Source organism: Silurus aristotelis (assembly GCF_946808225.1).
Source record: "Silurus aristotelis genome assembly, chromosome: 4".
NCBI classification, from domain to species: Eukaryota; Metazoa; Chordata; class Actinopteri; order Siluriformes; family Siluridae; genus Silurus; species Silurus aristotelis.
This window is the reverse complement of record NC_139577.1, coordinates 6,896,651-6,920,106: the sequence shown is the minus strand read 5'-3', so window position 1 is coordinate 6,920,106 and position 23,456 is coordinate 6,896,651. Positions and strand designations below refer to the sequence as shown.

Genomic DNA, 23,456 nt, shown 5'->3' with positions numbered 1-23,456 from the left:
CTCTGTATGAGTTTGGAGTAGTCGACCGAAAGTTTGGAGCTGCAGTCGCTGTCAGCAGACACCTGGCCTTGAAGTTTCAGAAGCTCATCCTGAAGCTGGGCGGATTCGTGTTGCATGTTTTTCACAGTTGTGATCACCTGTTGCTTCCACTCATCCATTTTCTTGACCTGCTGCTTGAGGTTGTCTCTCTCATGCAAAAGCTCTTCGAATTGATTGCTGCTCACACCGCCTGAACCACCGCTTCCAGAGTCTGCACCAGAAGACTGAAGGACAGTGACCAACGTCTGGCATTTCTGAGTCAGAGCATCGATTTCAATATCCTTCTCGCGAATGATTCGGGACAAGTTCTGTATGGTCTCTCGGAACATCTCCTGACTTCCTGAAGGGTCACTCATGGTGGACAGTCGCTGGTTTTCTTGTTGAAGCTTAAGTAAAGCAGATTCCTTGGCCGCAATGATTTCCATGATGCGATGGTATTCCGACCGCAGGTGGCTATTCTCTCGCGCCTTTTCATTCAGTACAGCTAGCACTTGTTCTCGTTCGACTGCATACGCTTGCATCTGCTGCTGAAGCAACACCACATCCTGGCTATACCCACCTGAAACCCGGGCATGGAGCGCTTGGATTTCGAGATCCTTCTGAAGCACGATTTGAGAAAGTTTCCCAAGTTCATCGCGAGACACCACAAGCTGATCAAGCTGTTTGGTCAAAGAGAGGTTCTTCTCGTTTAGCTGGATAATCTCAGTCTCTTTCTCCTTGATGCCCTTCACGAGTTTTTCAAACTCCACCTTTGACAAGTCATGCTTCTCGTTGCCATTCTCACCACTGAGGGAACAAGTCTTGTCCTCTTGAAGAATTTCCACAGTTGTATGTTGACTTTGTGAGCTTAGTTTCTCCATCTCTTCCCGCAGCCTTGAAATCTCCTCGTCCTTGGCACTGATCAGTTTGTCGTAGTTGAGAGTGCTTTGCTCGTGTCTTGACCGAGCCTGCTCTAATTCGCTCTGGTGCACCTGTAACGTATGCTGCGATTGTATATGCGATTCCCGTAGTTGTTCTGATGTTGCCCTTAGCGTCCTTGCCTCTTCCTCAAATCTGTCTCTAGCAGCTTTCAGCTGTGAAACTTCAGTTTCCAGCTCGGTAATTACGTCCAGCGTCCTTGGTTCAGACATTGGCTGAGGTCTACTTTGCTGATCCTTCAGGCGGTCAATTTCCTCCTTAAGGTGACTGCACTTTTCTTTTGTGGCCCCTATTTGCTTGTCCTTCTCCTCCACCAATTTTCTTAGTGCATCACTTTCTTGCTTCGCCTGTGAGACTGTGGCCTCCAAATCCTTCATCGCTTCATCAGTTTGTGCCTTTAATGAGGCAGCGAAAGCATCCTTCTCCTGTAAAAGCTCAGTGAGTTGCTTTTGTCCAGCCACGGTGATGTCCAACATCTCACTGGTGTCTTTGTGGTCGGCCACTATCTGCTCCATCTCACGCTTTAGCTCTGCGATCGTCAGGTCCTTTTCCTGGTTTAGCTTCACGGTACGTTCGTGTTCCATCTGCAATGCAGAGGCGTCCAAGGATCGCGCTCTAGTCAGATTCTCGATGGTTTGCTGGTACTGCTTGGTCTGATCCAAAAGGCGGTTCTCTGCTTTACTCAGCTCATCTTCTAGCTGGTTCTTCTCTAGTTTCAAGGCCTCAATGCGAGTGTCTTTCTCCAAAACTACTCTGCTGAGAGAAGCCTGGCCATCCTGTATCTGTCTATCCAAATTCTCTACTTTCTCAAGAACCTGAATGCGTTCTTCTTTCAACTTCCTGTTCTCGATCTTCAAATCGAAATCCTCGGAGGACACTTTCTCATTTAAGACTTTCAATTCAGCCAGCTCTCTTCTCACATCCTGGAGTTCTTTCTCCTTCTCTACCAGAACTTTCATTTGACCTTTTACTTGATCCCCCCGCTCCCCTGCTTGACTCAGCTCCTCACGAAGAGCATCCAGCTGAGTCTCTCGCTCCTGCAGCAGCTTCTTCAGGTCGGAGGCCTCCATGCGTGCCTCTTTGCCAAGCTCCTGAGACTTCTTCAATTTGTCCCTCAGCTCTTGCATCGTGGCCTCCAGCTGCTGTTTGCCCATGTGTAGGTCATTAAGGGTAAAGGCACTTTGGCTGAGTTTCTCCTTCTGAGCCTCTGACTCCTGATGAAGCGTCTCTTTTTGACTGAGCGAAAGGGCAAGCTCTGATTTTAGACGGCTAACTTCAGCTTCAGCCTGAGACTTCTGTGTAGCGAGTAGATCTTTCATAGCAATGAGATGCTGGAGAAGAGAAGGTGAATTAAAATGTTTTCATACGATTACTAAATCAGTGTGATTCTACAATGTATTGCACAACTAGCGTTATAAGGCATACGGTAAACTTCATGCATGTACCCAGTGTTGATCTACAACACAACAACAGTCTGGTTCTAGAGATTAATAGATAAGTACTATAAGGATGCTCGCTGTGGTTCTACAATATAATAGACTACTTCTAGAACACCTACTGCGGTTCTAACACATAATAAGCAACAATTGCTTGAAAGTTCTCTCTGGCTCTAGAATATTATTATTTAGTTAGAAAATGCAATGTGCAGAATTGTTAGAATGCCCACAGACGCCCTTTGTGGTTCCAGTAGTACATCTACTGTTAGAACGCCCACTATAGCATTCGTGTAAATACAATGCTTACTTCAGTTCTACAATGACACTGACAACTGAAGATCTAGAATAATATACAACTACTGTCAGAATGCCCAGTGTCAAATACAGAATATCTTGTACTAAGAGAAGATCAGATTTGAAAGCTGAACTGCATTAGAATGTACATTATATAAGAAACTAGAACCCATCTTTTTCTAGTGCTGTGCAAGAACCCTAAGGAAGTCCATAAGAGTGCATGAAGCATGTAATAAAATGAGAAAGCTAACAGAGCAGTATCGCATGCGTTTAGAATTTACACTACATTCATCACTGTCGAAGTACGAGACGAACCTGTGTGGCCTCCTGGTTCTGCCGGTCGAGTTCCTCCAGCTCTGCTGTGAGTGTGTCCATGCTGACATGCGCCTGCTTTAAAGCTTCCTCTCTCTGCTCCAGCTGGTTCTTTAAGTCCATAACTTCGAGCTGAAGATCCTCTGAGCTTTCAGCTTCACTCAATGTGACCAGGTTCTCAGCTTGCTGGAGTTTCTCCACCATCGTTGACTGCTCAGGGAGACGAAACACAGCAGCATGTTAATAATAGAACTAAAAAAATAATAAACATCTCGATCAAATTATTCAAAAGTGACAGTAAAATAGCATAAAAAAATTTTCATTTTTATTCCAAAATAAAGTTTTAATGATTGTGTTATTAACATCTGAACCACCGTTTAGAACATTGCTGTTCTTAGTAAGCCTTAGAAAACGTGGAAAAAACAAACTTGCATTAATTGTCTTGCTGGTAGCAAAATTTCACTGTAAACTTTTACTGTAATATGTATACTGACTCTGAAATATCACCAGTTATAATTACTACCTTCTCTTTTTCTATTTCTTCTTTCTCTGCTCTGAGAGCATTGATGACTGTGTTGAGCTCCAAAATGTCCGCATGCTCAACCTCCGCACTCGGATTTAACTAAAAAAAATAAAATAAAATAAAAACAACATTTAAAATATTAATAAGTGAATAAAATAAAAAATATATATTTTGCTATTGATAAAAAATGTAATAAAATTAAAATTAAAAATAAAACACGAAACTCAGGCTTACTTCCGTGAGAGATCTCAACCTGGAAACCTCTTTTTCAGCATCTACAAATGGGTACAATTGGTCATCTAAATAATGTAACCCACACTTTCCTAAATTCAGTATAAAAAAAAAGAGCTACACCTTACATTACACCTTGAGATTTATTCATTCCATATCTGACCCCATAGCAGTTATGATGATTGATTCTCTTAACTAACCATGAAATTTTAATTTCAATCTCCAGCTGCATTAAAGCTGATAAAACTGCGAGGATCACCTGCGAGTGCTTTCCTCAGCGCGTGTATCTCGCCGTCGTGCTGTGCTTTGGCCATCGCTTTGCTTTCCTGCTCCTGAACCCGAGACTGAAGTTCACTAACAGAGTTCTGGAGGCGAGTGTAGTTCTGCAGAAGTTCGGAGTTTTCCGCCTTCGCCTCCTCTTTCTCTTGCTGAAGCTCCGCCCCCTGGCGCAGGGCCTCCTTGAGATTCACCGCTAGCTCACTGCACTTTGCGTTCTGAAGCTCCGCCTCCTCACGAAGGGAGCGAATCGTGTCCTGCAGCTCCTCGAGTTTGGAGGAATCCACTGGAGGTGCTGCTGCTAAAGTTGGGAGCATAGAAGTGGTTCCTGAGCAAACAAACAATTTTAACCAAATGTTTGGTCTTGAAAGAAAAAAAACAAACAAACAAATAAGTCACCTTCACCACTCTGAATCTGTTCCTCCAGCTCCTCGATCCTCTCTTCGTACTCCGCCAGCTCGTCTCTGTGCCGCTTCGCCATGTCCGCCATTTTTTGCCGATGAGCGTCCTGCAGCGCTGCCAGCTCGTGCTGATGCTCGTCGACCTCACGGCCCATTTCCTCTCGCAGCTCCTAACCGGTTCAGAGGGTGTTTATAAAATTAGAATCACTTTATGTGACAAATATACCAAAGTGCTAAAGTGCACTCTGATTGGTCAGAAAGTATTCATTCAAACAAGGCAACTCACAGGTTTCTATGAATGACAATTCTATTATACAAAAAAATCCCTCATTTAATCATTTATATGGCGTAGAGTTTTCGACGAGAAGATTTATTCAAGAGTTTTAGATGGAGTCTCCAGTGTCAGTGCTTTGAATTTTTCTGACAGTCCTCAGGACAGAGGAGTTTAAAGCTTCTGAAACATGAAAGATCGATGACGGTGGGGAACGGTAACTACGGCTTCATCACACCACCCACGTGTTCATCGTGTGTGTCGCTACGTCCTATTCATCATGTTCCTGTTTTTGTCTGCTTGATAGGACCATACAAAGTTGTGCATCTTGTATTAGAGCAGATAAATTTGGTACAATTCACTCATACTGACCAGTAGATGGTCAACATGCAAAGAACTCTCTGAGGATTTGTGACCCTTGTGATGCCTGTTCTGAGAGGAACCAGTCTTAGAAAAACTCTGTATGACCCTGGCCACTGTACTGTAACTCCGTTTAAGGGTGTTACCAATCTTCTTATAACCTAGGCATCTTTGTGGAGAGCAACAATTTAAATTCTCAAATTTAAAAAGTTTTCTTTGCTATGAGGTGCCATGTTGAACATCCAGAGATCTAATTGTACTCAAAAACTGCTCTAATACAAGATTTGTATGAACCTGTCAAGCAAGCAAAAACATGAACAGGATGAATAGGACATGTGGCTTTGCATGCTTAAGCGACATACAGCTGTTATCACTTAGGGTGTACTCACTTTTTTTGCCAGTCGTTCCGACAATAATGGCTGCATGTTGAGTTATTTTTTAGCGGACAGTAAATCTGTACTGCTTTACAAGCTGCACACTGACTACTCTAACATATATACAAGTTTCATTTCTATAGCGGTGTCCCTTGAGAAGATCTACTAAAATTGTTGCTGAAATGTTGTTACTTTTGTGAGATACTGTATACTGTATATACACTCAGGTGCATCTTAATAAATTAGAATGTCATTAAAAAGTTGATTTTTTAAAGAAATTCAATACAAAAAGTAAAACTGGTATATTATATAGATTCATCACACACAGACTGATGTATTTCAAGTGTTTATTTCTTTTAATTTTGATGATTATGGCTTACAGCTAATGAAAACCCAAAATTCAGGATCTGAGATTAATTAGGATAAATTGTGAAAATGTATTGTAAAAATTGTGAGACTTAGTAGATCAGTCAAAGAAAATCGTAGGTTTTTGAAAACGTTCTCCGTAGCGGATACATTTGAAAATTGCACATTTCGGCTTGCGGCGTGGACATTAAAAAAGCAGGCTTTTGAAAACGATTATGTTTTTTTTGTCAATGCACAGAACAGGGGTGTGAGCATTTTCGGATGCTTCAGTGCGGTTGAGCAACTTTTAAGAACCAACTGAAAGTGGAGCATTTTTCCTTTGATTTATAAAAAATATTTTTACAAATTCTTAATTTTATTTTTAAGAAAACTGAATAGGGGAATAATTTGAAAACACAAACATTTTTCAATACTCTGTGTTCGTATTTTTCTCATACGAATCCAGACCTAGAAATCACTCAACTCAAATTCTATACTTTTTCAGACTTTTCCAAAATGAAAATCCAAAAGAACCCTGGGTCTGTTACAGCATGACACAGTGCATTATTCCTCACTTATCCTACAAAAGAACTGGTCCCAGTGAGAAACCTGAGAAGAGAGGAGATAAACTCACTTTGATAGTTCTCTGCAGCTTCAGGATTTCCCCATGGTCACCTTTTTCTGCTCCTGACACTTTTGATGCCTGTTTTATATAAATATACACAAAAAATGATCATCAAAAAACTGCATTATAAAGGTTAAGTAGTGTAATGTGTGTTACTCTGGCTGAGTAAGGCGACCTGGGCCACTCTCCTCCAGTGAGCAACGTCCGCCTCGAGTCGCTGCACCTCATGAGACAGCCGGTTGATTTCCTGCTGAGACCACAAGACGTCGCTCAGGTCCACCTCGTCGCTGTGGAATCCGTGATGGCCAGCCGAGGGGCGGGACAAGAAAGAGGAGGAGGAGCTTGTGGTGGTGGCGACGGTCGTAACCGGAAGCACGGCGGAGTTGGAAGTGGAAGACGAGACGTCGTGGGCTGAGAGCCGGAGCTTCTGGACTTCTTCCTGTAGGCTGTTTTGGCGGGCTTTTAGGTGGCTGATGTCCACCTGGAAACACACAGAAACACACACAAAAGGGATCAGCTTGAGTACTGACTTTGCTTTGGGACACATGAAAATTATCTCAGCATAAAGGAGGAATTTACCTCTTTCTGCTGAAGTATAGTCCTGTACTCCAGAGACTGCTGTTTGTTCTGGATCTCCGCTGCCTCCAACTTCTCCTCGAGCTCGCCGTTTATTCTTCTCAAGCGTTCATACTTTAGCGTTTGGACAGAGAGAGCATTCAGAGAATCACAGAAAGAGAACAGCTTACATGCACCTCACATTAACATTGGTAACTCCTCTCCGTGTTGTATTTAATCTCAGGGACAGTGTTTCAACAGCATAGGTGTGTATCTCTCACTTTTCCTGATTAAATGTATCCTAATATGAGATATACACATTTGAGAACTGCTAATGTATCACTAAACAAGGTCACTACTAAACTTAAAACCAAGTCAATACATTGTTTTTCTACAAGTTAAAGTTTCTCCAGGAGCCCCGAGAGGTCAGAAAGCTCACAGAACAAGCTTGAGCGACAGATTGCATTGTGCAAGGATGTAAAAGGTATTTTGAATGAGGAAGAAAACACACCTCGGATTTCTGTGCAGCAAAAGCCGAATCCAGCTCCTGCAGCTTCGAGTTAGACACGTGCAACTCGGTGGCAGCATCTACAACGCAGTCACACACATTTTAGGAATTTAGTTCAATCACTATGGGTAGAAATTATACAATAACCATTTATTATGTGGAAAAGGGAATAAAGGGAATTTTCGCACGATCTTATGGAACATACAAAGTTACGTCAAATCAATAAATATAAATCAGGTGGAAATTACAAATATGACTTCTATATACAAATTTTTATGGGGTTATGGATGATTTAAAAAATTATTCTGACATGCACATGATTAAGTGTTTTTTTTATTATTATTATCATCATCATTAAATTACGGAATTAAAGCGTAAATTTCAAATGGATTTTTGTCATGGCGAGTTTGCATCTGTGTTTCACCCTGCACAGGCATTTCAGCTGTTGCATCCAAGCAGGGCTTTAAATAACACCAACGTTCACATCAACAGCTGTATAAAAAGACTAACATATCTAATGAGTCTTAGTCTTTTGTCCCCTCAAACATGCACAAAGTAACATTGTTCCACATCAAGTGAAAAACCAACAATATGTTTATTTCGGTGTTGAATCGAACTGTTCACCGATTTCCTCTTCAAGGCAACTACATTGTTACAGTTCACTCAAGGCAGATGAGGAATAATATTAAGAACTACACAAGCTGTGTCCAAAAGAACCTGACTGAAACAATCAACTCAAGCGTTTTACCTCACCATAGAATAACTTTCTGTGGATGTAACTGACTAGTAGCCGAGTTAGTGCGCGTGCGTGCGTGCGTGCGTGCGTGCGTGCGTGCGTGCGTGCGTGCGTGCGTGCGTGCGTGCGTGCGTGCGTGCGAAAACAAAGCTTCTGAAACCAAGCACAATAAAAGGTAGAACCTGACCAGAATCTTAAAGCACTAGACATTCTGAAAATCTGAAAGACTCACAAATCACACACCCTGATGAGTCCCTGTTTATCAAACTACAATAATATATATATATAATGAATAAAAATAAGTAATACATTGCATGCGATGAAGGAATAAACATTTTGGCTGATTTACTGAAGATTCTCATTTATTTATTTAATTAATTATGGCTTCGTTTTTTATAATACAGATGTTTCATTCATAAATTTGTAGTAAAAAAAATCTCAAATACACGCAAATGTGTGATTTGTAATAGAAGAGTATCTGCAAGAGTGAAAGGGAAAGTTTATAGGACTGTGATGTTGTATGGTTTAGAGACAGTGGCATTGAGTAAAAGACAGGAGGTGAAGCTGGAGGTAGCAGAGCTGAAGATGTTGAGGTTTTCATTGGGAGTGACGACGATGGACAAGATTAGAAATGAGTTTATTTGAGGGACAGCGCATGTAGGATGTTTTGGGGTCAAGGTGAGGGAGGCGAGATTGAGATGGTTTGGACATGTGCAGAGGAGGGACATGGGGTATATCGGTAGAAGAATGCTGAGGATGGAGCCACCAGGAAGGTGGAAAAGAAGGAAGGCCAAGGAGGAGGTTTATGAATGTGGTGAGGGAAGACATGCAGATAGGGAAGACATGCAGGTAGGGAAAGAGGCATATGTAGAGAACAGGGGGGTATGGAAGACGGATGATCCGCTGTGGCGACACCTAATTGGAGAAGCCGAAAGAAGAAGAAGAGGATATGTGTGTGTGTGTGTGGACACAAACAATCTACACAGCAGGACATTAAATCACTATCTGTGTGTGTCTGTTTTTCTGCTTTGCTGGAAGCTCTGATCAAAGTTCTCAATTTGTGCTGGACACAAGCCTTCAGTCAACACACACCTTTACACAGCTCTGAAATCCACATGACAACCAAAACTATCAGCACTTGCAAAAATATCCTGAGATTTCAGTGTCGTCTAATGATATCACATTTTATCGTGAGTGACAATGTCATTATGACATCACACAGTTATTCAAATGCATGTTACTGATCCAGTATTAGCTATGCAACTGCTTGTTGATTACTCGTGGTCGTTTTTCTGTAAGGAGACATATGTTTAACATATATGGAAGGAGTCTCTTGTGTCAGAACTTTGAAAACTTTTCTTTTTTATATCATTTGCACTTGGTGGGTTCTACAAACAGGTCGAAGGTAGGCGCATTATTATAATCAAAAACATCACTTTGGAAACATGCGGTTGGGTTGAAACACCTGAAAATAAGCAGAACTAGTGATAATACCGATAATACCGCAATAATGACAGGCCTCGGTGATATCGCTTAGCTCTGAGCAGGGGGCGTGGCTAAAATCCAAATAATTATCGTGCTCTTTTACCCTAACAATACGAATTCAATATGGCTTCCATATGGTAGTTCAGCTTTATAACTTACCTCCTACTTCTTCTGCTCCTTCCAGTAGGATGTCTTTGGTGAAACTGGAGATTTGACCAGTGAAAGAGGATAAACTTCCTCCGACCTGACCGAGAGACTGCCCCAGGCCTGAACCCAAACCCCCCAACCAGGACGCCATGACAGCGGCACACACTTAGACACACACTTACACCGCCTAGGAACGGAGGTTCACATGGACACCATGAACCCAAGCCACGATCAGATCGCGAGTTTGGTGTTTCGAGCTCTGTTATCGTTCTTATCAGCAGGATAGAAAATCGCTGCAACAGACCGGAAACTGGGTGTTCATGCAAAACGACTCGTTAATCCAGAACTATCCACTTAAAACGCCGAAATAAGAACCAGAAGCAGGCAGGGAGTGTTTAGAAATGACCCGGGCTCCGTGACCACACCGTCCCTGTTACCAGAGAGAAAGAAATCCGCTTTGTTTTGGTTCGCTGTTGCTGATTTCTGCCACCTCGACTTCATCCATCACCGGACACACTCGTCAGATGGGACGTGGACACGCGTAGAGCATCATGGGAACCTGACGGACCAATAGGACGGCGCAGGCCGGTGACGTCAAAGCAGTTGCCGGAAGTAAAAAGTCTGTTTATCTCCAACGTCAACTAGCTATAATATTTAGGAAGTGGTTTTCTTTATAGACACATGTAATGCCTTAAAGCGAGAAATTTGTTGATCATTGATTGGAAAAAAAAACCGTGGACACTGCCGCTGAAATATATATAACAAATAAAGAAATTTGATTTAAACGTATGTATAGATTGTATCCAGCTAAAGCATACTTAAAGAGATTCAAGTGAGACAAGTGAGCAGTTTCTTTAGTGGTGCCCCTAATAAATATGCTCTTCATATATTTTGGAATTGTCCTCATACATAATTATTTTGGATTACATTTTCTAAGTTTATAAACTGTAACTTGCTCTCAGATTTCTTTCTATTCTTCAAGGTTTTTTTTCTATAATATAAAAAAGCCAAATACGATGAGCACTTTATTTGTTTTTTTTATTGCCTGCTAAATCTCATATTGATCGTAGTAGATATATTCGTCAATATCTCATACTCATAGTTTTTGAAAAAGAAGTCCAGCAATATATCCATGCTATTTCATTCTCAAAGAACTCGAAAGCTGTTAAGACTATAAACCTGTACTACTGTTTTAACTTATTTTTCTAATATTTAGACTTATATTCGGTAATTTATTTATAAATGTCGCTTTGCTTCATTTATTTTTTGTTAGACATGCTTTCTTTTCTCACGTTTGTCCTGCATCTTTTTTTTTGTACCTCTGCTCTTGCTTTCTGTATGTATTCTTTTAATCTAATACCTTGGCAATAATAATAATAATAATAATACATAAATAATAATTAATAATATATAAATATATATAAATAATTAAGTTTTCTTTCTCGATTTTTTTCCAGGTCAAGGACCCCATAGGCGATAGAGACAAGGGGCAAAATGTTTCAAACATAGCCACTTAGCCAATCATATTACACTAGTTATATCATGGTAAGACAATAAGAACTATGTTGTTGTACATGCATAACTGTCTGTATATTTTCATATATTTTTCATACATTTTCCTTGATCTATCAGGTGGACAATTATACATGTGCATGAATATTAGCTTTGAGTTTAATAAAACGTAAATGAAAGGATTGTTATAATATAAAAGATTCAATATTTTATGTTTTTACCCATGTTAATTTTTTTAACAAAAAAATCTGTGATTCAACATTAATTAACAGGCTCCCTGCAGTACCACAGCAGACCCACTAGGGGTCGCGGAACCCGGGTTGAAGACCCATGCTGTAGGGCGACGCCTTCAGGAGTAAAGCAATTAAACAACTTCTTCTTGTTCTTGTTCTTGTTCTTGTTCTTCTTCTTCTTCTTCTTCTTCTTCTTCTTCTTCTTCTTGTTCTTGTTCTTCTTTCAGCTGCTCCCTTTAGGGGTCGCCAGAGCGGATCATCCGTCTCCATACCCCTCTGTCCTCCATACACCTCTGTCCCTCCTCTGCACATGTCCAAACTGTCTCAATAGTGGCGCCATCACCTAGTCTCCAAAACGTCCTACAAGCGCTGTCCCCTAATAAACTTATCTTGTCCATCTTTGTCACTCCCAACGAAAACCTCAACATCTTCAGCTCTGCTACCTCCAGCTCCACCTACTGTCTTTTACTCAATGCCACTGTCTCTAAACCATACAACATCGCAGGTCTCACCACATTCCTTTAAACTTTCCCTTTCACTCTCACAGATACTCTTTTATCACAAATCACTCCTGCCACTCTTCTCTACCCACTCCACCCTGCCTGCACTCTTTTCTTCACTTCTCTAACACACTCTCCATTACTTTGCATTGTTGACCACAAACTCATTAGGTGGTACCTAAACTCCTCAACCTTTACCACCTCTTCTCCCTGCAACTGCACCACTCCACTGCCCTCCCTCTCATTCACACACATGTACTCTGTCTTACTCCTACTGACTTTCACTTTTCTTCTCTCCAGCGTGTACCTCCACCTCCCCAGGCTCTTCTCAACCTGCTTCCTACTCTCACCACAATTAAACCTTTCGACTTAAGTAAAAATTCTGCACAAAGGCAGTACTTGAAGTATTTAATTAGTATATTGTGGATTCCTTATTTAATCTGGATTGTCTTGTATAGTCTTGTCTTTAAGATAAATGTATAGTGTTATTTTTGTCCTTTTTATGACTTCTGAGGATCACCAACAGCTGGAACCAAATTCCTTGTGTATGTCAACCCACTTGGCCAATAAATCTGATTCTAATTCCTAGTTCTTAGTGTAGTCCCTGGTACAATGTGTGCACTTCTATAAAAGCTTTACTGGAATTAAAACTCATGAGACTCCAATATGCTATTTGTCTGAAAAGTCATCTCACATAGTGTTTTAAATTCTTTTTGGGAAAATGACTGTATGCTGTAGCATTACATTTACTTTTATGGCATTTAGCAGATGCCCTTATCCAGAAGGACTAACATTACATCTTATTCATACAACTGAGCAGCTTTGGGGTTAAGAGCCATGCTAAAAGGCTCAGGAGTGGCAGCTTGGTGTGGCGTGGATTTTTTAAATTACAACCCCCTTTCACTAGAACTCAGTGGCCCAGACCTGTTTGAGAAAGACAATGCCTCTGTGCACAAAGCAAGCTCCATGAAGATCTTGATGTGTGAAGGTTAGATCAAGAGAACTCAAGAATTCTGCAAAGAGCCCTAATATCACTAATGCACTTGATAAATGAACAGGAACACTAATGTAATGCTAAATTAACAATTCCCTACAGAAAGTCTCCCAAATCCCTGAAAAGTAAGTTCAGGAATCACATATGGGAGTGATGGTTGGGTGTGCACTCACTTTTTGCCATATGGTGTATAGTTTTATACATTATTCATTTTTATCTCAAAAATAGCTGCTTTTCAATAATAAGTGAATAAACTGCAAAAATATATAGTTTGTGATTTCTTTTAATGAGAATATCTTTATTATGGAATTGTTATGGAAGATGAAAACCAATCTAAAGGCCCTGTTTAGAGCCAAATGGCAAGTTCACTGTGTGTACATACCTATTTATAATAATTATTTTATTTATAATAATAAACTTGTCCTGCATAATTACAGTGTACTAATACCTATATATTACAAATATAATGAATATCCTTATATATAACCCCTATATTTTTATACAGGTAAAAAGAAACAGCATCGTCTTTCTTTTTAGTGTTTTAATGTCTATTAAAAGAACACAAAGTGAAGAATTACAGACATGTTGTACCAAAAAGAGCCATGAGTAAAAATCAAATGCAAACTTTCTGTGAGAAAAAATTAAATAGAAGTCGGTCATTAAATACCTCACAGAATTTCGCCTCCACACTGCAGATTATTTATTTAAAAATGAAGAAAAGAAAGAAATGAAGAATAATAAAATGCTCAGAGAGAATGCGCGTTTGCCGTCATCCGGCTCGTGACGGATCATATAATTTCATTCCTATACATGTAGATCATCTGCTAAAGGTTCGATATACATAATATATTCTTCTATCTGCCATCAGGATGAGACTGTGGATGCATCTCGGGTGTGTATGTCAGCAGAACGATCATCACCCAGAGGTGCAGTAGTGCCTACAGACACACAGAGACTCGTTAATGTCGCACTGATCGAAAAATGTTGACAAAGCAGGAGAGTCTGCTTTTTAGCTTTACTCACCATATAAACGATTACAAAGACTCTGGCCATGGGGTAACGTCTGAGAAAGATCCCCAACCGGATGCTGGAGATAAGAATCATAAAATGTAATTGGCATATCTGGCTGTACACTATTTACAAATTACAAGATGCAATTTTACCTTTTTTTTTTTTTTTTTTTCTTTTCTAAACGCAATGCCAGCTTTTATGGCTATGTTCATTTCGAAATCCAGGTTTAGTTACACAAATATAAAACTGAAATGTTTAAGATTCTTTAATCCAAACTACATTTGGATTAAATTGATTAAAAACCATTACAAAAGGATCAACCGAATAAAAGAAATACAGTGCAGCAAAATATGTTTAATACACATTGGATTGTGACAGGATGGGCATTTTTGTGAATTTTCTTCTGATAATAAAAATGTATGTGTTTAACCCCATTGTAACTTGAATAAAAAGTTGGGGCGTGGCCTAGCCTACCCAGGGGTTTTAAAGAATGGTGATCAGTATGGGGTAGTGTACTGTATTTTGTTAATCATTTAAAAAATTACAAAACACAATTTAGCAAAACAGAGCAATTTACACTACTATACAATATACAGTATGTACACCGAACAGGCATACCATTGTGACATTATAACGTTCAGAGCAGCGAAGTGAATAACACTGATAATCTCTTCATCCTGGCACCTGCTAGTTGGTGAAATATACTAGGCAGCGAATGAACATTTTGTCATCGTTAGGACCAGGAAAAATGGGCAAGCATACGGATTTGAGCGAATCTGACGAGGGCCCAATTGGGATAGCTAGAAGACTGGGTCAGAGCATCTCCAAAACTGCAGCTCTTGTGGGATGTTCCTGGTCAGCAGTGGTCAGTCTCTATTGAAAGTAGTCCAAGGAAGGAACAGTGGTTGATTGATATACAGATTGAGGTCAGTGTGATCCGATCCAACAGATGAGCTCCTGTAGCTCAAACTGCTAAGGGAGTTAATGATGTTAATGCAGGTCAGGTCTGTATTGGCAACAAAAAGAGGACCAACACTATATTGGGAAGGTGATCATAATGTTATGGATAATCTGTGTATATGTATATAGCGGTGGGCATGTGGAAGAGCGCCACGCAAAAACCGAAAATATTTGTAAAATTTTGTCGTAACGTTATCAAAAACGGGGACTACTGATTCATGCTCGCTGTCAGATCAATGACCTGGAGTGAGTGTGCTCATACCTGAAGCGATCTATGGTGCTCGCTGCTTTGCGCACTTTTCCGTACACGCCTGTCTCGGAGCCGTCCTGATCTCCAAACAGCACCGGTGTGTTTCTCTGCCTCGCGCCTTCACACAGCACAGCAGCATTGAACATTAAACAATCAGGGAGAACACGATTATGTTCTTAGTTATTGTGCCTAAATAAAACTGCAACTCAGCAATATCTGACATTTGGTAAATGTGTAAACATAGCCGAGGTGTTGTATGTATTGGTTGCTCAGGACATGAACTGGCTTCACTAACTGACCTGCTCCGTCCATGGCGGTCATGTTGATGTGGGAGCCACCGCTCTGGCCTCCCTGCACGCTCTTCAGCTGCTGCTCGAGGCGCTCCAACTGGAAGACGAGTGAACTCTTCTCTGTGCCAAGTGCCTCCAGCATGGTCTGTTTCTGGATCAGGGTTTCAGTGAGCTGATGCAGACGACCTTCGAGCTCCGCCTGGCTGCTGCTGCTCAGAGCCTTATTGGTCAGCTGGTGAGTGAGCCACGGAGAGAGAGAAAGAGAGATGATTTTTCAATCCTATTCCAAATCTTGAGTGAATCCTGAATGTAATCTACATTTGCACTTTGTTATGCAATTTTGTATGTGTGTGTGTGTGTGTGTGTGTGTGTGTGAGATAGAAAAATAGAGAGAGATGCATCCAACCTGGTTCCTGAGTTTCTGAATCTCATCCTCTCTGTCTTTGATGCGACTCTGCAGCGTGCTTTTAGTGCGATGGTGTTCGTCCTCCACATAATGCAGCTCCTGTTATACACACAAACACACACACACACACACACACACACACACACACACACAAACACCAGAATACAATTTATACATCAGTTTGTTCATCAATGTGATTGGTTGAAACTAGGGCTAATCGATTAAACCAAATTCATTGTCAACAGATGGCGTTATCGATGAGTCGGGACAGTCGCACTGGATCTGATCTGGCGTGAATCGCGAGCATCAGGTTGCGCAATCAGCTCGCTCAAGACATAGCGATGAATTCAATTTAAACAGTGCGAACAAACACTTAATATAAAAGTAGCAAATAACAGCAGCAGTACATGATAACATTTCTAGTCACTGTTATGGTTTTTAGTAAATGCTTATAAATTTGTACACCAATGCATATTTTTTCCTTTTTTTTTTTTTTTTTTTTAAAGCCTGTAACATGCTGCGTTTCTCCGTTCCATTCTTTTTCGTAGCATTTGTCTAATACAACAGTAACATATCTGTTTTCAAATGTGATTTACTGCAGCTATACTACATTCATATGCTTTTTTTCAATGTTTGTATATTTAATATATGCATATCATTTAATTATTATACAAAATTCAATTCATTATAATCCAGATGCTTATATTTAAGCATGGTTGTCAATTTGCCATCTGCAATTATCATTGAAAACAGTAAAAATATTGATTTACACAATTTACACCTTGCTATTTTATTTATTTATCTTTTTTACAGAAAGAAATTACTCTGCATGAGTGAATTTCTTCAAGGAGAAATCCCTTATGCAGTCCTCAACAAGCGCAGCCACTATAAGCTTTAAAATGTCTCAATTAAAGAGAGTTAAACTCAATATCTGGCTTTTGCATTTTTTTTTAAGTACACTTTTATACATAAATATACTAAATTAGGGTTGTATATAGTTATAATAAGCTAAACGGCTTATTAAAATTTTTTTATGCAATAATCGCTAGTTGCAGCCATAGTTAAAACACATTCTAATGCAGATGTGGATCATGGTCTAAACTCTCTCGCACACACGCACGCACGCACGCGCACACACGCACGCGCGCGCACACGCACACACACACACACAGGGAGCGCACCTGTTTGCATCGCTCCAGTTCAGCCTCCACCTCTTGCTTCTGTCGGCTCTGTTGTAAGTTTTGCTCCTGTAGCTCCAGCTGCTGCTCTCTCCAGCTCTCAGCCTCAACCACAGCCTGGTTCTCCAGCTCCTGTGTAACGAACACAAACACGGCTATGATGATACGATCAGTGCGTGAAGACACACCTCATGTAACCTGTTTATATGTGCATAAACACTACGCCGTTAAGACACTGCTTTTACTTTAATCATCATGGAGCTCTGCTCCACTCTTTACCAAAGATTCTTATTCTTGCAGTACTGAACTATGACAAAGTTGCACCCCTCAATCTATGAAACAGAATCCCTTGATTATCATTGTTTTATTTTCCAAATAGATTCAAGAGAATTCTGTTTATTTTAACATGTTTCTTATTTTTTATTATGGACATCAGCTCCTGCTTTAAACATTTAAAATAATAATAAAACAAAAAAATCTTTTGTAGCTAACAGGCACTTCATGCTCATCTTAACCAGCTTTTTTGGCAATAAATAAATGAATAAATACAGCTCCCAGTTTTGTTTACCGAATAAATACTCCTCACATCAGGGCTGTGTTAAATTAAATATTAATAATATTTGACAGTTTTTGAGCAGACAGATCACTGCTAAGCAGCAATAAAACTAACGCTAGCTAGCAAGATTCTACCTTCGTGACTACTCCTGTTTGCACTGAATATAACCAAGTTAACTCCTGATGGCCCTCTTTGATCATAAAAACAAATAAAAATGTATAAAATCTCTAAAACACGTATATAGAATTTAGTTTTTTTTTTTACAGGTTTACACAGAGTGTTAATTAATGCTGACTAGCCAAGCTGCTGACTAGTTTAATAATTATTTCTGGCCATTTCTAAGCAAAAAATATGGCCCCAAAAATGCCCCTCCTGATTAATTCACAGACTGTAAAGTGTCTGTGTTAACATTCTAGAACTTTAAGGACCTGTATTTCAAAACGGAGGCTCTGGATCTGAGCTTGAAGTTTCTGAATCTCCTCCTTCTGGAGCTCCTTCTCGTGCCGTAACTCCTCAAGCTCCACTTCAGCCGCTTCTCCGATGTCCAGCGCCTCCAAAGCCGAGCCCTCCTTCAAACTGCTGATCAGCTTTTCTTTGGACTGGGAATAATAAGCAAATAAGTCCATATTCCTTTTAAACATTTTTTTTTTAAGTACAGAATATGAAACTATAATCACCACTAGAGGTCGACCAATACTGGATTTTACCCATACCGATAGCTAGGTTGGATTAATACAAAATTTATACAGGATAAATAAACAAACATATCACTCTGTCATGTGTAAAATAGTAGTGACTTTAAATAGAAAAAAAAAATATTTAAATGCTCTGGCCTTTTTGAAGACATTTAAAGATTTAGGCCATTTTAAGCATGACTGGATTTATGTGAAATGCTAACACATTAATGCAAGATTCCATTTGTAAAATTAACTGGAGTTAATAAATGCTTTAAAAGTATTGTTCATTGTGTGTTTCAACATTTACTAATACAGTTTAAGTTAATGCATTATGAACTAACACGAATGAGGAATAGCGCGCTGTCTCACGTGTGAAAAACAAACAGCACGTGGTGTCAGTGATTCGCCTCTAGAGGCCGCTCTCGTGCTGTATAATGAAAGCGGACCTTCTCTAATGCAGACGCAACCAGGGGAATACTAACGGTGTGTGTTTTTGTTTCAGCAATCAACTGTTGATGCCGATTAATCGACAAAACCGATGAATTGGTCAACCACTACTCACTGCAACCCCTGAAATCCCACGTGAGACTGAGTTTCTCTAAAAGATGTTCGATGTTGTGGTTGAGATGTGAGACCTGGAGGATACGTGAGGCTTTGTTTTTGTAGTCTTGCAGCTCCTGTTTGGCGTAATCGGCTGCAGCTCGGGCGGTTTTTGCCTGCTGCTGGAGCTCCTCTGCTTTTTGTCTCTCCTCTGCCACTCTGCGCTCGGCACTCGTCAACGACTCGGCTAAGGTCTGCCGCTCCTCTTCTGTCCTCGAAAGCCGCGTCGCAAACTCGCTCTAACACAGAAACAACAATCTGGGGTTCATTTGTGAAGAGACAAACACCTGAACTTTATTGAGACGCTTTTGAAAGCAACTTGTCCACCTTGTATTTGATTAATACAGGATTACCAGGCTATTGTTAGCTATTAGGGGCGTAACGGTACACGTACTTGTACAGAAAAGTTTAGCTACAGGATTTTCGGTTCTGTGCGAACCAAATGTAACCCTTTTTATGCAAGCAACAAAGTTAATATCAGAGTTCCGTCACGAACAGCTTCAAGAATTTCTCTTAAAAGGAGAAAATCCTGACAATTTCACATTTCGAGGGAGTGAATGAATGAAAGATGGAAGGAAGCAAGACATTTGGTAAAGTATGCTGAAATAAGTAGACCAGTTGTGTAGATCATATCTTTAGAAAATTTAATATTAAATATAATACACTCACTTATATATATTAAATTTTCTTCGATCTATTGAATTTGTATCAATTTAATCGATTACTTAATTTAATGAATATTATAAAAACTTCTATAGCATTCATTTGATTTATTCCATTTTATTTTATTATTATTATTTTTTAAATAATATATAATATGGTTTTATATATTATTTACCCAAGCAGGCATTTAATTAAACATTTTTTAAAATGACCCCAAATTTCACTGCATCAATAAAAAAAAATCAATCATTTCCTTACCCAAACTGTGACCTAAAAACCGGGGTACGCACCGAACCGTGAGTTTTGTGCACCTTTACACACCTATTAGCTATAGCTGTTACTGACCTGCATCTGTCTGTAGCTGCCCTGCTCTCGAGTCAGAGTTGCCTCAGCCTCTCGAAGTCTCTCCTGCACAGTGTGTAATGCCTGAGAGTGCAAACTGCTCCCCTCACTGTGGTCCTGCAGAATCCTGTCATCAAAAACACCACATCATCATCCCCATTTGCAGGCACAAAGACACCCATTCGAACTATTTGTAGAAAAATATCAACAAAAGGAGGAGGGGAGAGGTGAATATCTCTGTTGTTGAGATACCTGGTCCTCTCGCTCTGAGCCTCTTCCAATGCCGAGCTTCTGGCCTTCAGTAACTGATCCGCCTCGTCCAGTCGCACCCTGAGCACAGCCAGCTGAGCGTCCTTAGCTGTCAGGGCCTGTGTGAGATCATCAACCTGCGCCCTCAGCTCCCTGCCCATACGGTCTGAGCGAATCTGCTCCGTGTTCCACTTCTCAGATCGAGATCGGGACTGGTTCAGCTCTGTGTAAAGAAACAGGGAAGAAGATTAAATCTTGAGATGGATGCTCCGATTAAAAAAAAAAAAAGACAGACAGGAATAAATTTATTATCAAATAGGTTTCAATCTGAAATTAGTAATGTGAAGCCACGCCTCAATAATTAGATCCGGAGGAAACACCTCGTTTACTAGGGCAGATACAGAGGCCACACCTTCTTCACTTGGATAGATTCGCAGGCAACACCTTCTTTACAGTTGTAGACACCTCATTTAATTGTAACTATTCTTGGTCTGGTATATTTTACATCCTGTTTTAAGGTGGATGTAAATACTAGAAATGACAATGAGCTCTCGCACCCTCCTGCGTGTCCTTGGTTCTCTGGATGAGCGACGCCATCTCCTGGTTAAGCGAGGACACTTCGTTGCGCAGGAGCTGGTTTTCCAAACGCAGACCAGACACCACCTGACTAAGCTGTTCCTCCTGAGTTGAGCTCGACTCCACCACGACCTGAACATTTGGTGCTGCTTCTGCTGCTGCCAGGCATGAATCTGAGCTTTCCAGGGTGTCAACTAGAGAAAGGGAGAAGAGGATGTGAGCCGAACAGTAAAGTCAATGTAAAAAATAGTGACAAAATGACTAATAGTGACGAATACAAACAGACATTTGGTTTTATTTCAAAGATGTTTTAAACGTAATATTATCCACCTCTATGACTCTATAGAGTTTTCTATAGCAGTACCTTGGCTTCCATCTCGAGCGGAATCATTCTCAGTCTTGCCGCTGTGTGTGCTGGCAGTGAGGGAGCCAAGGCTGGAGGTCCGGGACAGAGCCTGTGTAGAAGGGGGAGTAGCCGGGGCAGATGGGACCGTCGCTTGCCCCAGTAACATCTCTTCAGCCACTGCAGGAGCCCGGACCGCTGTGTCTTTCCTCACCTCCTTCCTGTCGCTCTGTGGCGGATCTGAGCTGTTCAGAAAGTCGAACAGCAGATCATCGTCCACTTCAGCTCGCTTGGGCCTCACAAAGTTGGACGAGGCTTTGACCGCACTGCTACTGCTGCTTTTGCTAACAGCTGAACCCAGAGAACTTTTGCTGGACACATTAGCTGTGCCTGCTAACACGGTGGCATTGGATTTCTTAATGTTCCCGGCAGCAGCAGAGATTAAACCGTGAGTCGCCTGGCCAGTGAAGATGTGACGGGATTCGTACGGTGTTAATTCCGGCTCCGGGGAGTCGAACGCTGCCAAGGAAGAACTGTGGCTTGAGTGTTTGACAAGGGCGGTGGCAGCTCCCTGGTCCACTTTGTTCAGGAAATCCTCAGCTCGGCCAGCTAAATCAACCAACCAAGACATCGTGGGATCTGAAAGTTCACAAATGTACATTTTATTTGCACCCTGCAGGGAAACAAGCAGTAATTAATTTGATCCCAAACCATTTTAAATTGCAAATTGTAACTAATTTTCACACTAATAAATTTAAATTTAAAGGGTAGGAGGAACTTGCAACCATCCAGAACATTCTTCAAATACATTTTTTTATTGAGTTTCCACAAGAAGAGTGATGGAGTACAAGGGAATTGATTTACCATGATTTTTATTAGCTCATGTTAGCATTTATATGAAACAGGCAACAATACTATTTCCCACGTATTTTAATTTAGATAGATGGAAGCAAGATGTTTCTTCTGGTGTTTAAGTGAAAATGTGAAATTACTACATGTAATGTGTGTCTTATACACCTTAAGGGTGCCAATACTTTTGTAATTGACTGTATAAGGTTAATAAAAAGGTGTGAACCGGTAACTTTCATCACGACCTCCATACAATCAACGCTGCCATTTTAATCTAATGCACAACAATTCAAATAAACAACTAACAAAGCAGTAGGTATTGTGCTAATCAATGCCTAGCTTCTTTTACTTTTCTCCGCATACGTATTCCGGCAACCACGCCCCCTGCACTGCTATTGGCTCGCATCTGATAATGACGCTCACTTCATCGACTAGACAGCTAAACCAGCCAATCGGAAGAAGATCAGGAACCGCGCTGACCAATACCAACACAGGAGGCGTGATGTACTCGAATGCGCTTGGAAAGCCTAACACCGATGCTCGGGTGTGTGTGTGTGTGTATATATATATATATATATTTAAAAAAATGACTTTATTTTCAGCTACGTTACCCGCGATCAGGTCTCTGTATTAAAGCGAGGAGTTCAAAATTCCACCGGCATTTTTGAAGGATAAATAATTCCTTTACTCGCTGTCAAATCTATTTTCTATTTTCATCATAATCGCAAATCCTGCTTGACGTGGACCAGGAACTGAAAAGGCCCCAAAACAGACAGTCCCTGGATATGCCAGAGTAAAACTAACATGTTAAGGACCCCAAACAAGCTGTTCTTACCGATGCCTGAGTAAAAAAAAAAAATAGTTTGAGTTTATTTTAACGGAACTAAATTTTACACTTTTTATTAAAAATATAAATATAAAAGATGCCAAATTAAAAAATTCAACGCAACACTCATTTATTCACGACGTTCTTTCTTTACTCAAATAAATAAAAATAAAAAACTCCACACAAAATTTTTTAATCACTAAACATTTGTATGTTGTAAACATTTGATGTACCAAGTCTCATGCACCAAAATCCGCCCTGATGCACACATCCAGCAAATAAAACCCGTCCGTGTGGAAACGTTTAGTGTCCTGATGATTTACGTAATTTAAAACACCATAATTACTTTAAAACATTTACAATATTTTGTCTTAATGCACATTGATGTACATTTTCACTAATATACATACATTTGCATAAAGCATCCATATTTTTCTCACCCCATGTTGATTAGAGTATTACAAAACTTGAAAAGCATTAATTCAAGGTACATTTAGAACAGATCATGTGTGGTAGACAAGTTGCGATTAATCGTGAATTAACTCAATCATGCGATTAAATATTTTATTTGATTGACAGCTTTAATAGGAAATATATTATTTGAA

General features: G+C 40.3%; 2 protein-coding genes across 5 annotated transcripts in view; both read right to left on the bottom strand.

Annotated features, from left to right (window-relative positions):
• trip11 (thyroid hormone receptor interactor 11) overlaps positions 1-10,518 on the bottom strand; it is a 20,579-nt gene extending 10,061 nt beyond the window's left edge. Inside the window, exons 1-11 of one of the 3 annotated variants that reach the window (XM_083539769.1) lie at positions 9,849-10,518; positions 7,472-7,548; positions 6,985-7,095; positions 6,581-6,886; positions 6,415-6,483; positions 4,429-4,600; positions 4,013-4,357; positions 3,757-3,797; positions 3,523-3,621; positions 3,003-3,209; positions 1-2,288 (exon numbers count right to left, since the gene is read on the bottom strand). The exon at positions 1-2,288 is cut by the window's left edge and continues 439 nt beyond it. In XM_083539769.1, the coding sequence (XP_083395895.1) occupies positions 1-2,288; positions 3,003-3,209; positions 3,523-3,621; positions 3,757-3,797; positions 4,013-4,357; positions 4,429-4,600; positions 6,415-6,483; positions 6,581-6,886; positions 6,985-7,095; positions 7,472-7,548; positions 9,849-9,987 (3,854 nt within the window). In that variant the 5' untranslated portion in view covers positions 9,988-10,518. The remainder of the gene's footprint in view (positions 2,289-3,002; positions 3,210-3,522; positions 3,622-3,756; positions 3,798-4,012; positions 4,358-4,428; positions 4,601-6,414; positions 6,484-6,580; positions 6,887-6,984; positions 7,096-7,471; positions 7,549-9,848) is intronic. The other 2 variants (XM_083539771.1, XM_083539770.1) reach the window with 2 other exon arrangements.
• Positions 10,519-13,601: 3,083 nt separating this feature from the next.
• golga5 (golgin A5) lies at positions 13,602-22,800 on the bottom strand. 2 transcript variants are annotated; one of them, XM_083539557.1, is made up of 13 exons: positions 22,637-22,800; positions 21,198-21,815; positions 20,815-21,027; positions 20,261-20,480; positions 20,012-20,135; positions 19,039-19,242; positions 18,155-18,325; positions 17,174-17,302; positions 15,993-16,091; positions 15,596-15,818; positions 15,309-15,414; positions 14,099-14,162; positions 13,602-14,013 (listed from the first exon to the last, which is right to left on the bottom strand). In XM_083539557.1, exons 2-13 carry the CDS (start codon positions 21,805-21,807, stop codon positions 13,930-13,932), a joined length of 2,247 nt encoding a protein of 748 aa, XP_083395683.1. In that variant the 5' UTR covers positions 21,808-21,815; positions 22,637-22,800; the 3' UTR covers positions 13,602-13,929. The 2 variants fall into 2 exon arrangements, with proteins under 2 accessions (XP_083395683.1, XP_083395684.1); XM_083539558.1 differs by lacking the exon at positions 22,637-22,800 and adding an exon at positions 22,041-22,413.
• Positions 22,801-23,456: the final 656 nt, after the last annotated feature.

What these genes read in the sequence shown, in the direction of transcription:
- golga5 (XM_083539557.1), bottom strand. Translation starts at nt 21,807, where the DNA reads ATGTCTTGGTTGGTTGATTTAGCTGGCCGAGCTGAGGATTTCCTGAAC. An exon ending in GCCTCCGTTTTGAAATACAG is followed by an intron (nt 17,303 to 18,154) that starts GTCCTTAAAGTT and finishes TTCGTTACACAG; the next exon opens with GAGCTGGAGAACCAGGCTGT. An exon ending in TTCAGAAACTCAGGAACCAG is followed by an intron (nt 15,819 to 15,992) that starts GTTGGATGCATC and finishes CTCACTCACCAG; the next exon opens with CTGACCAATAAGGCTCTGAG.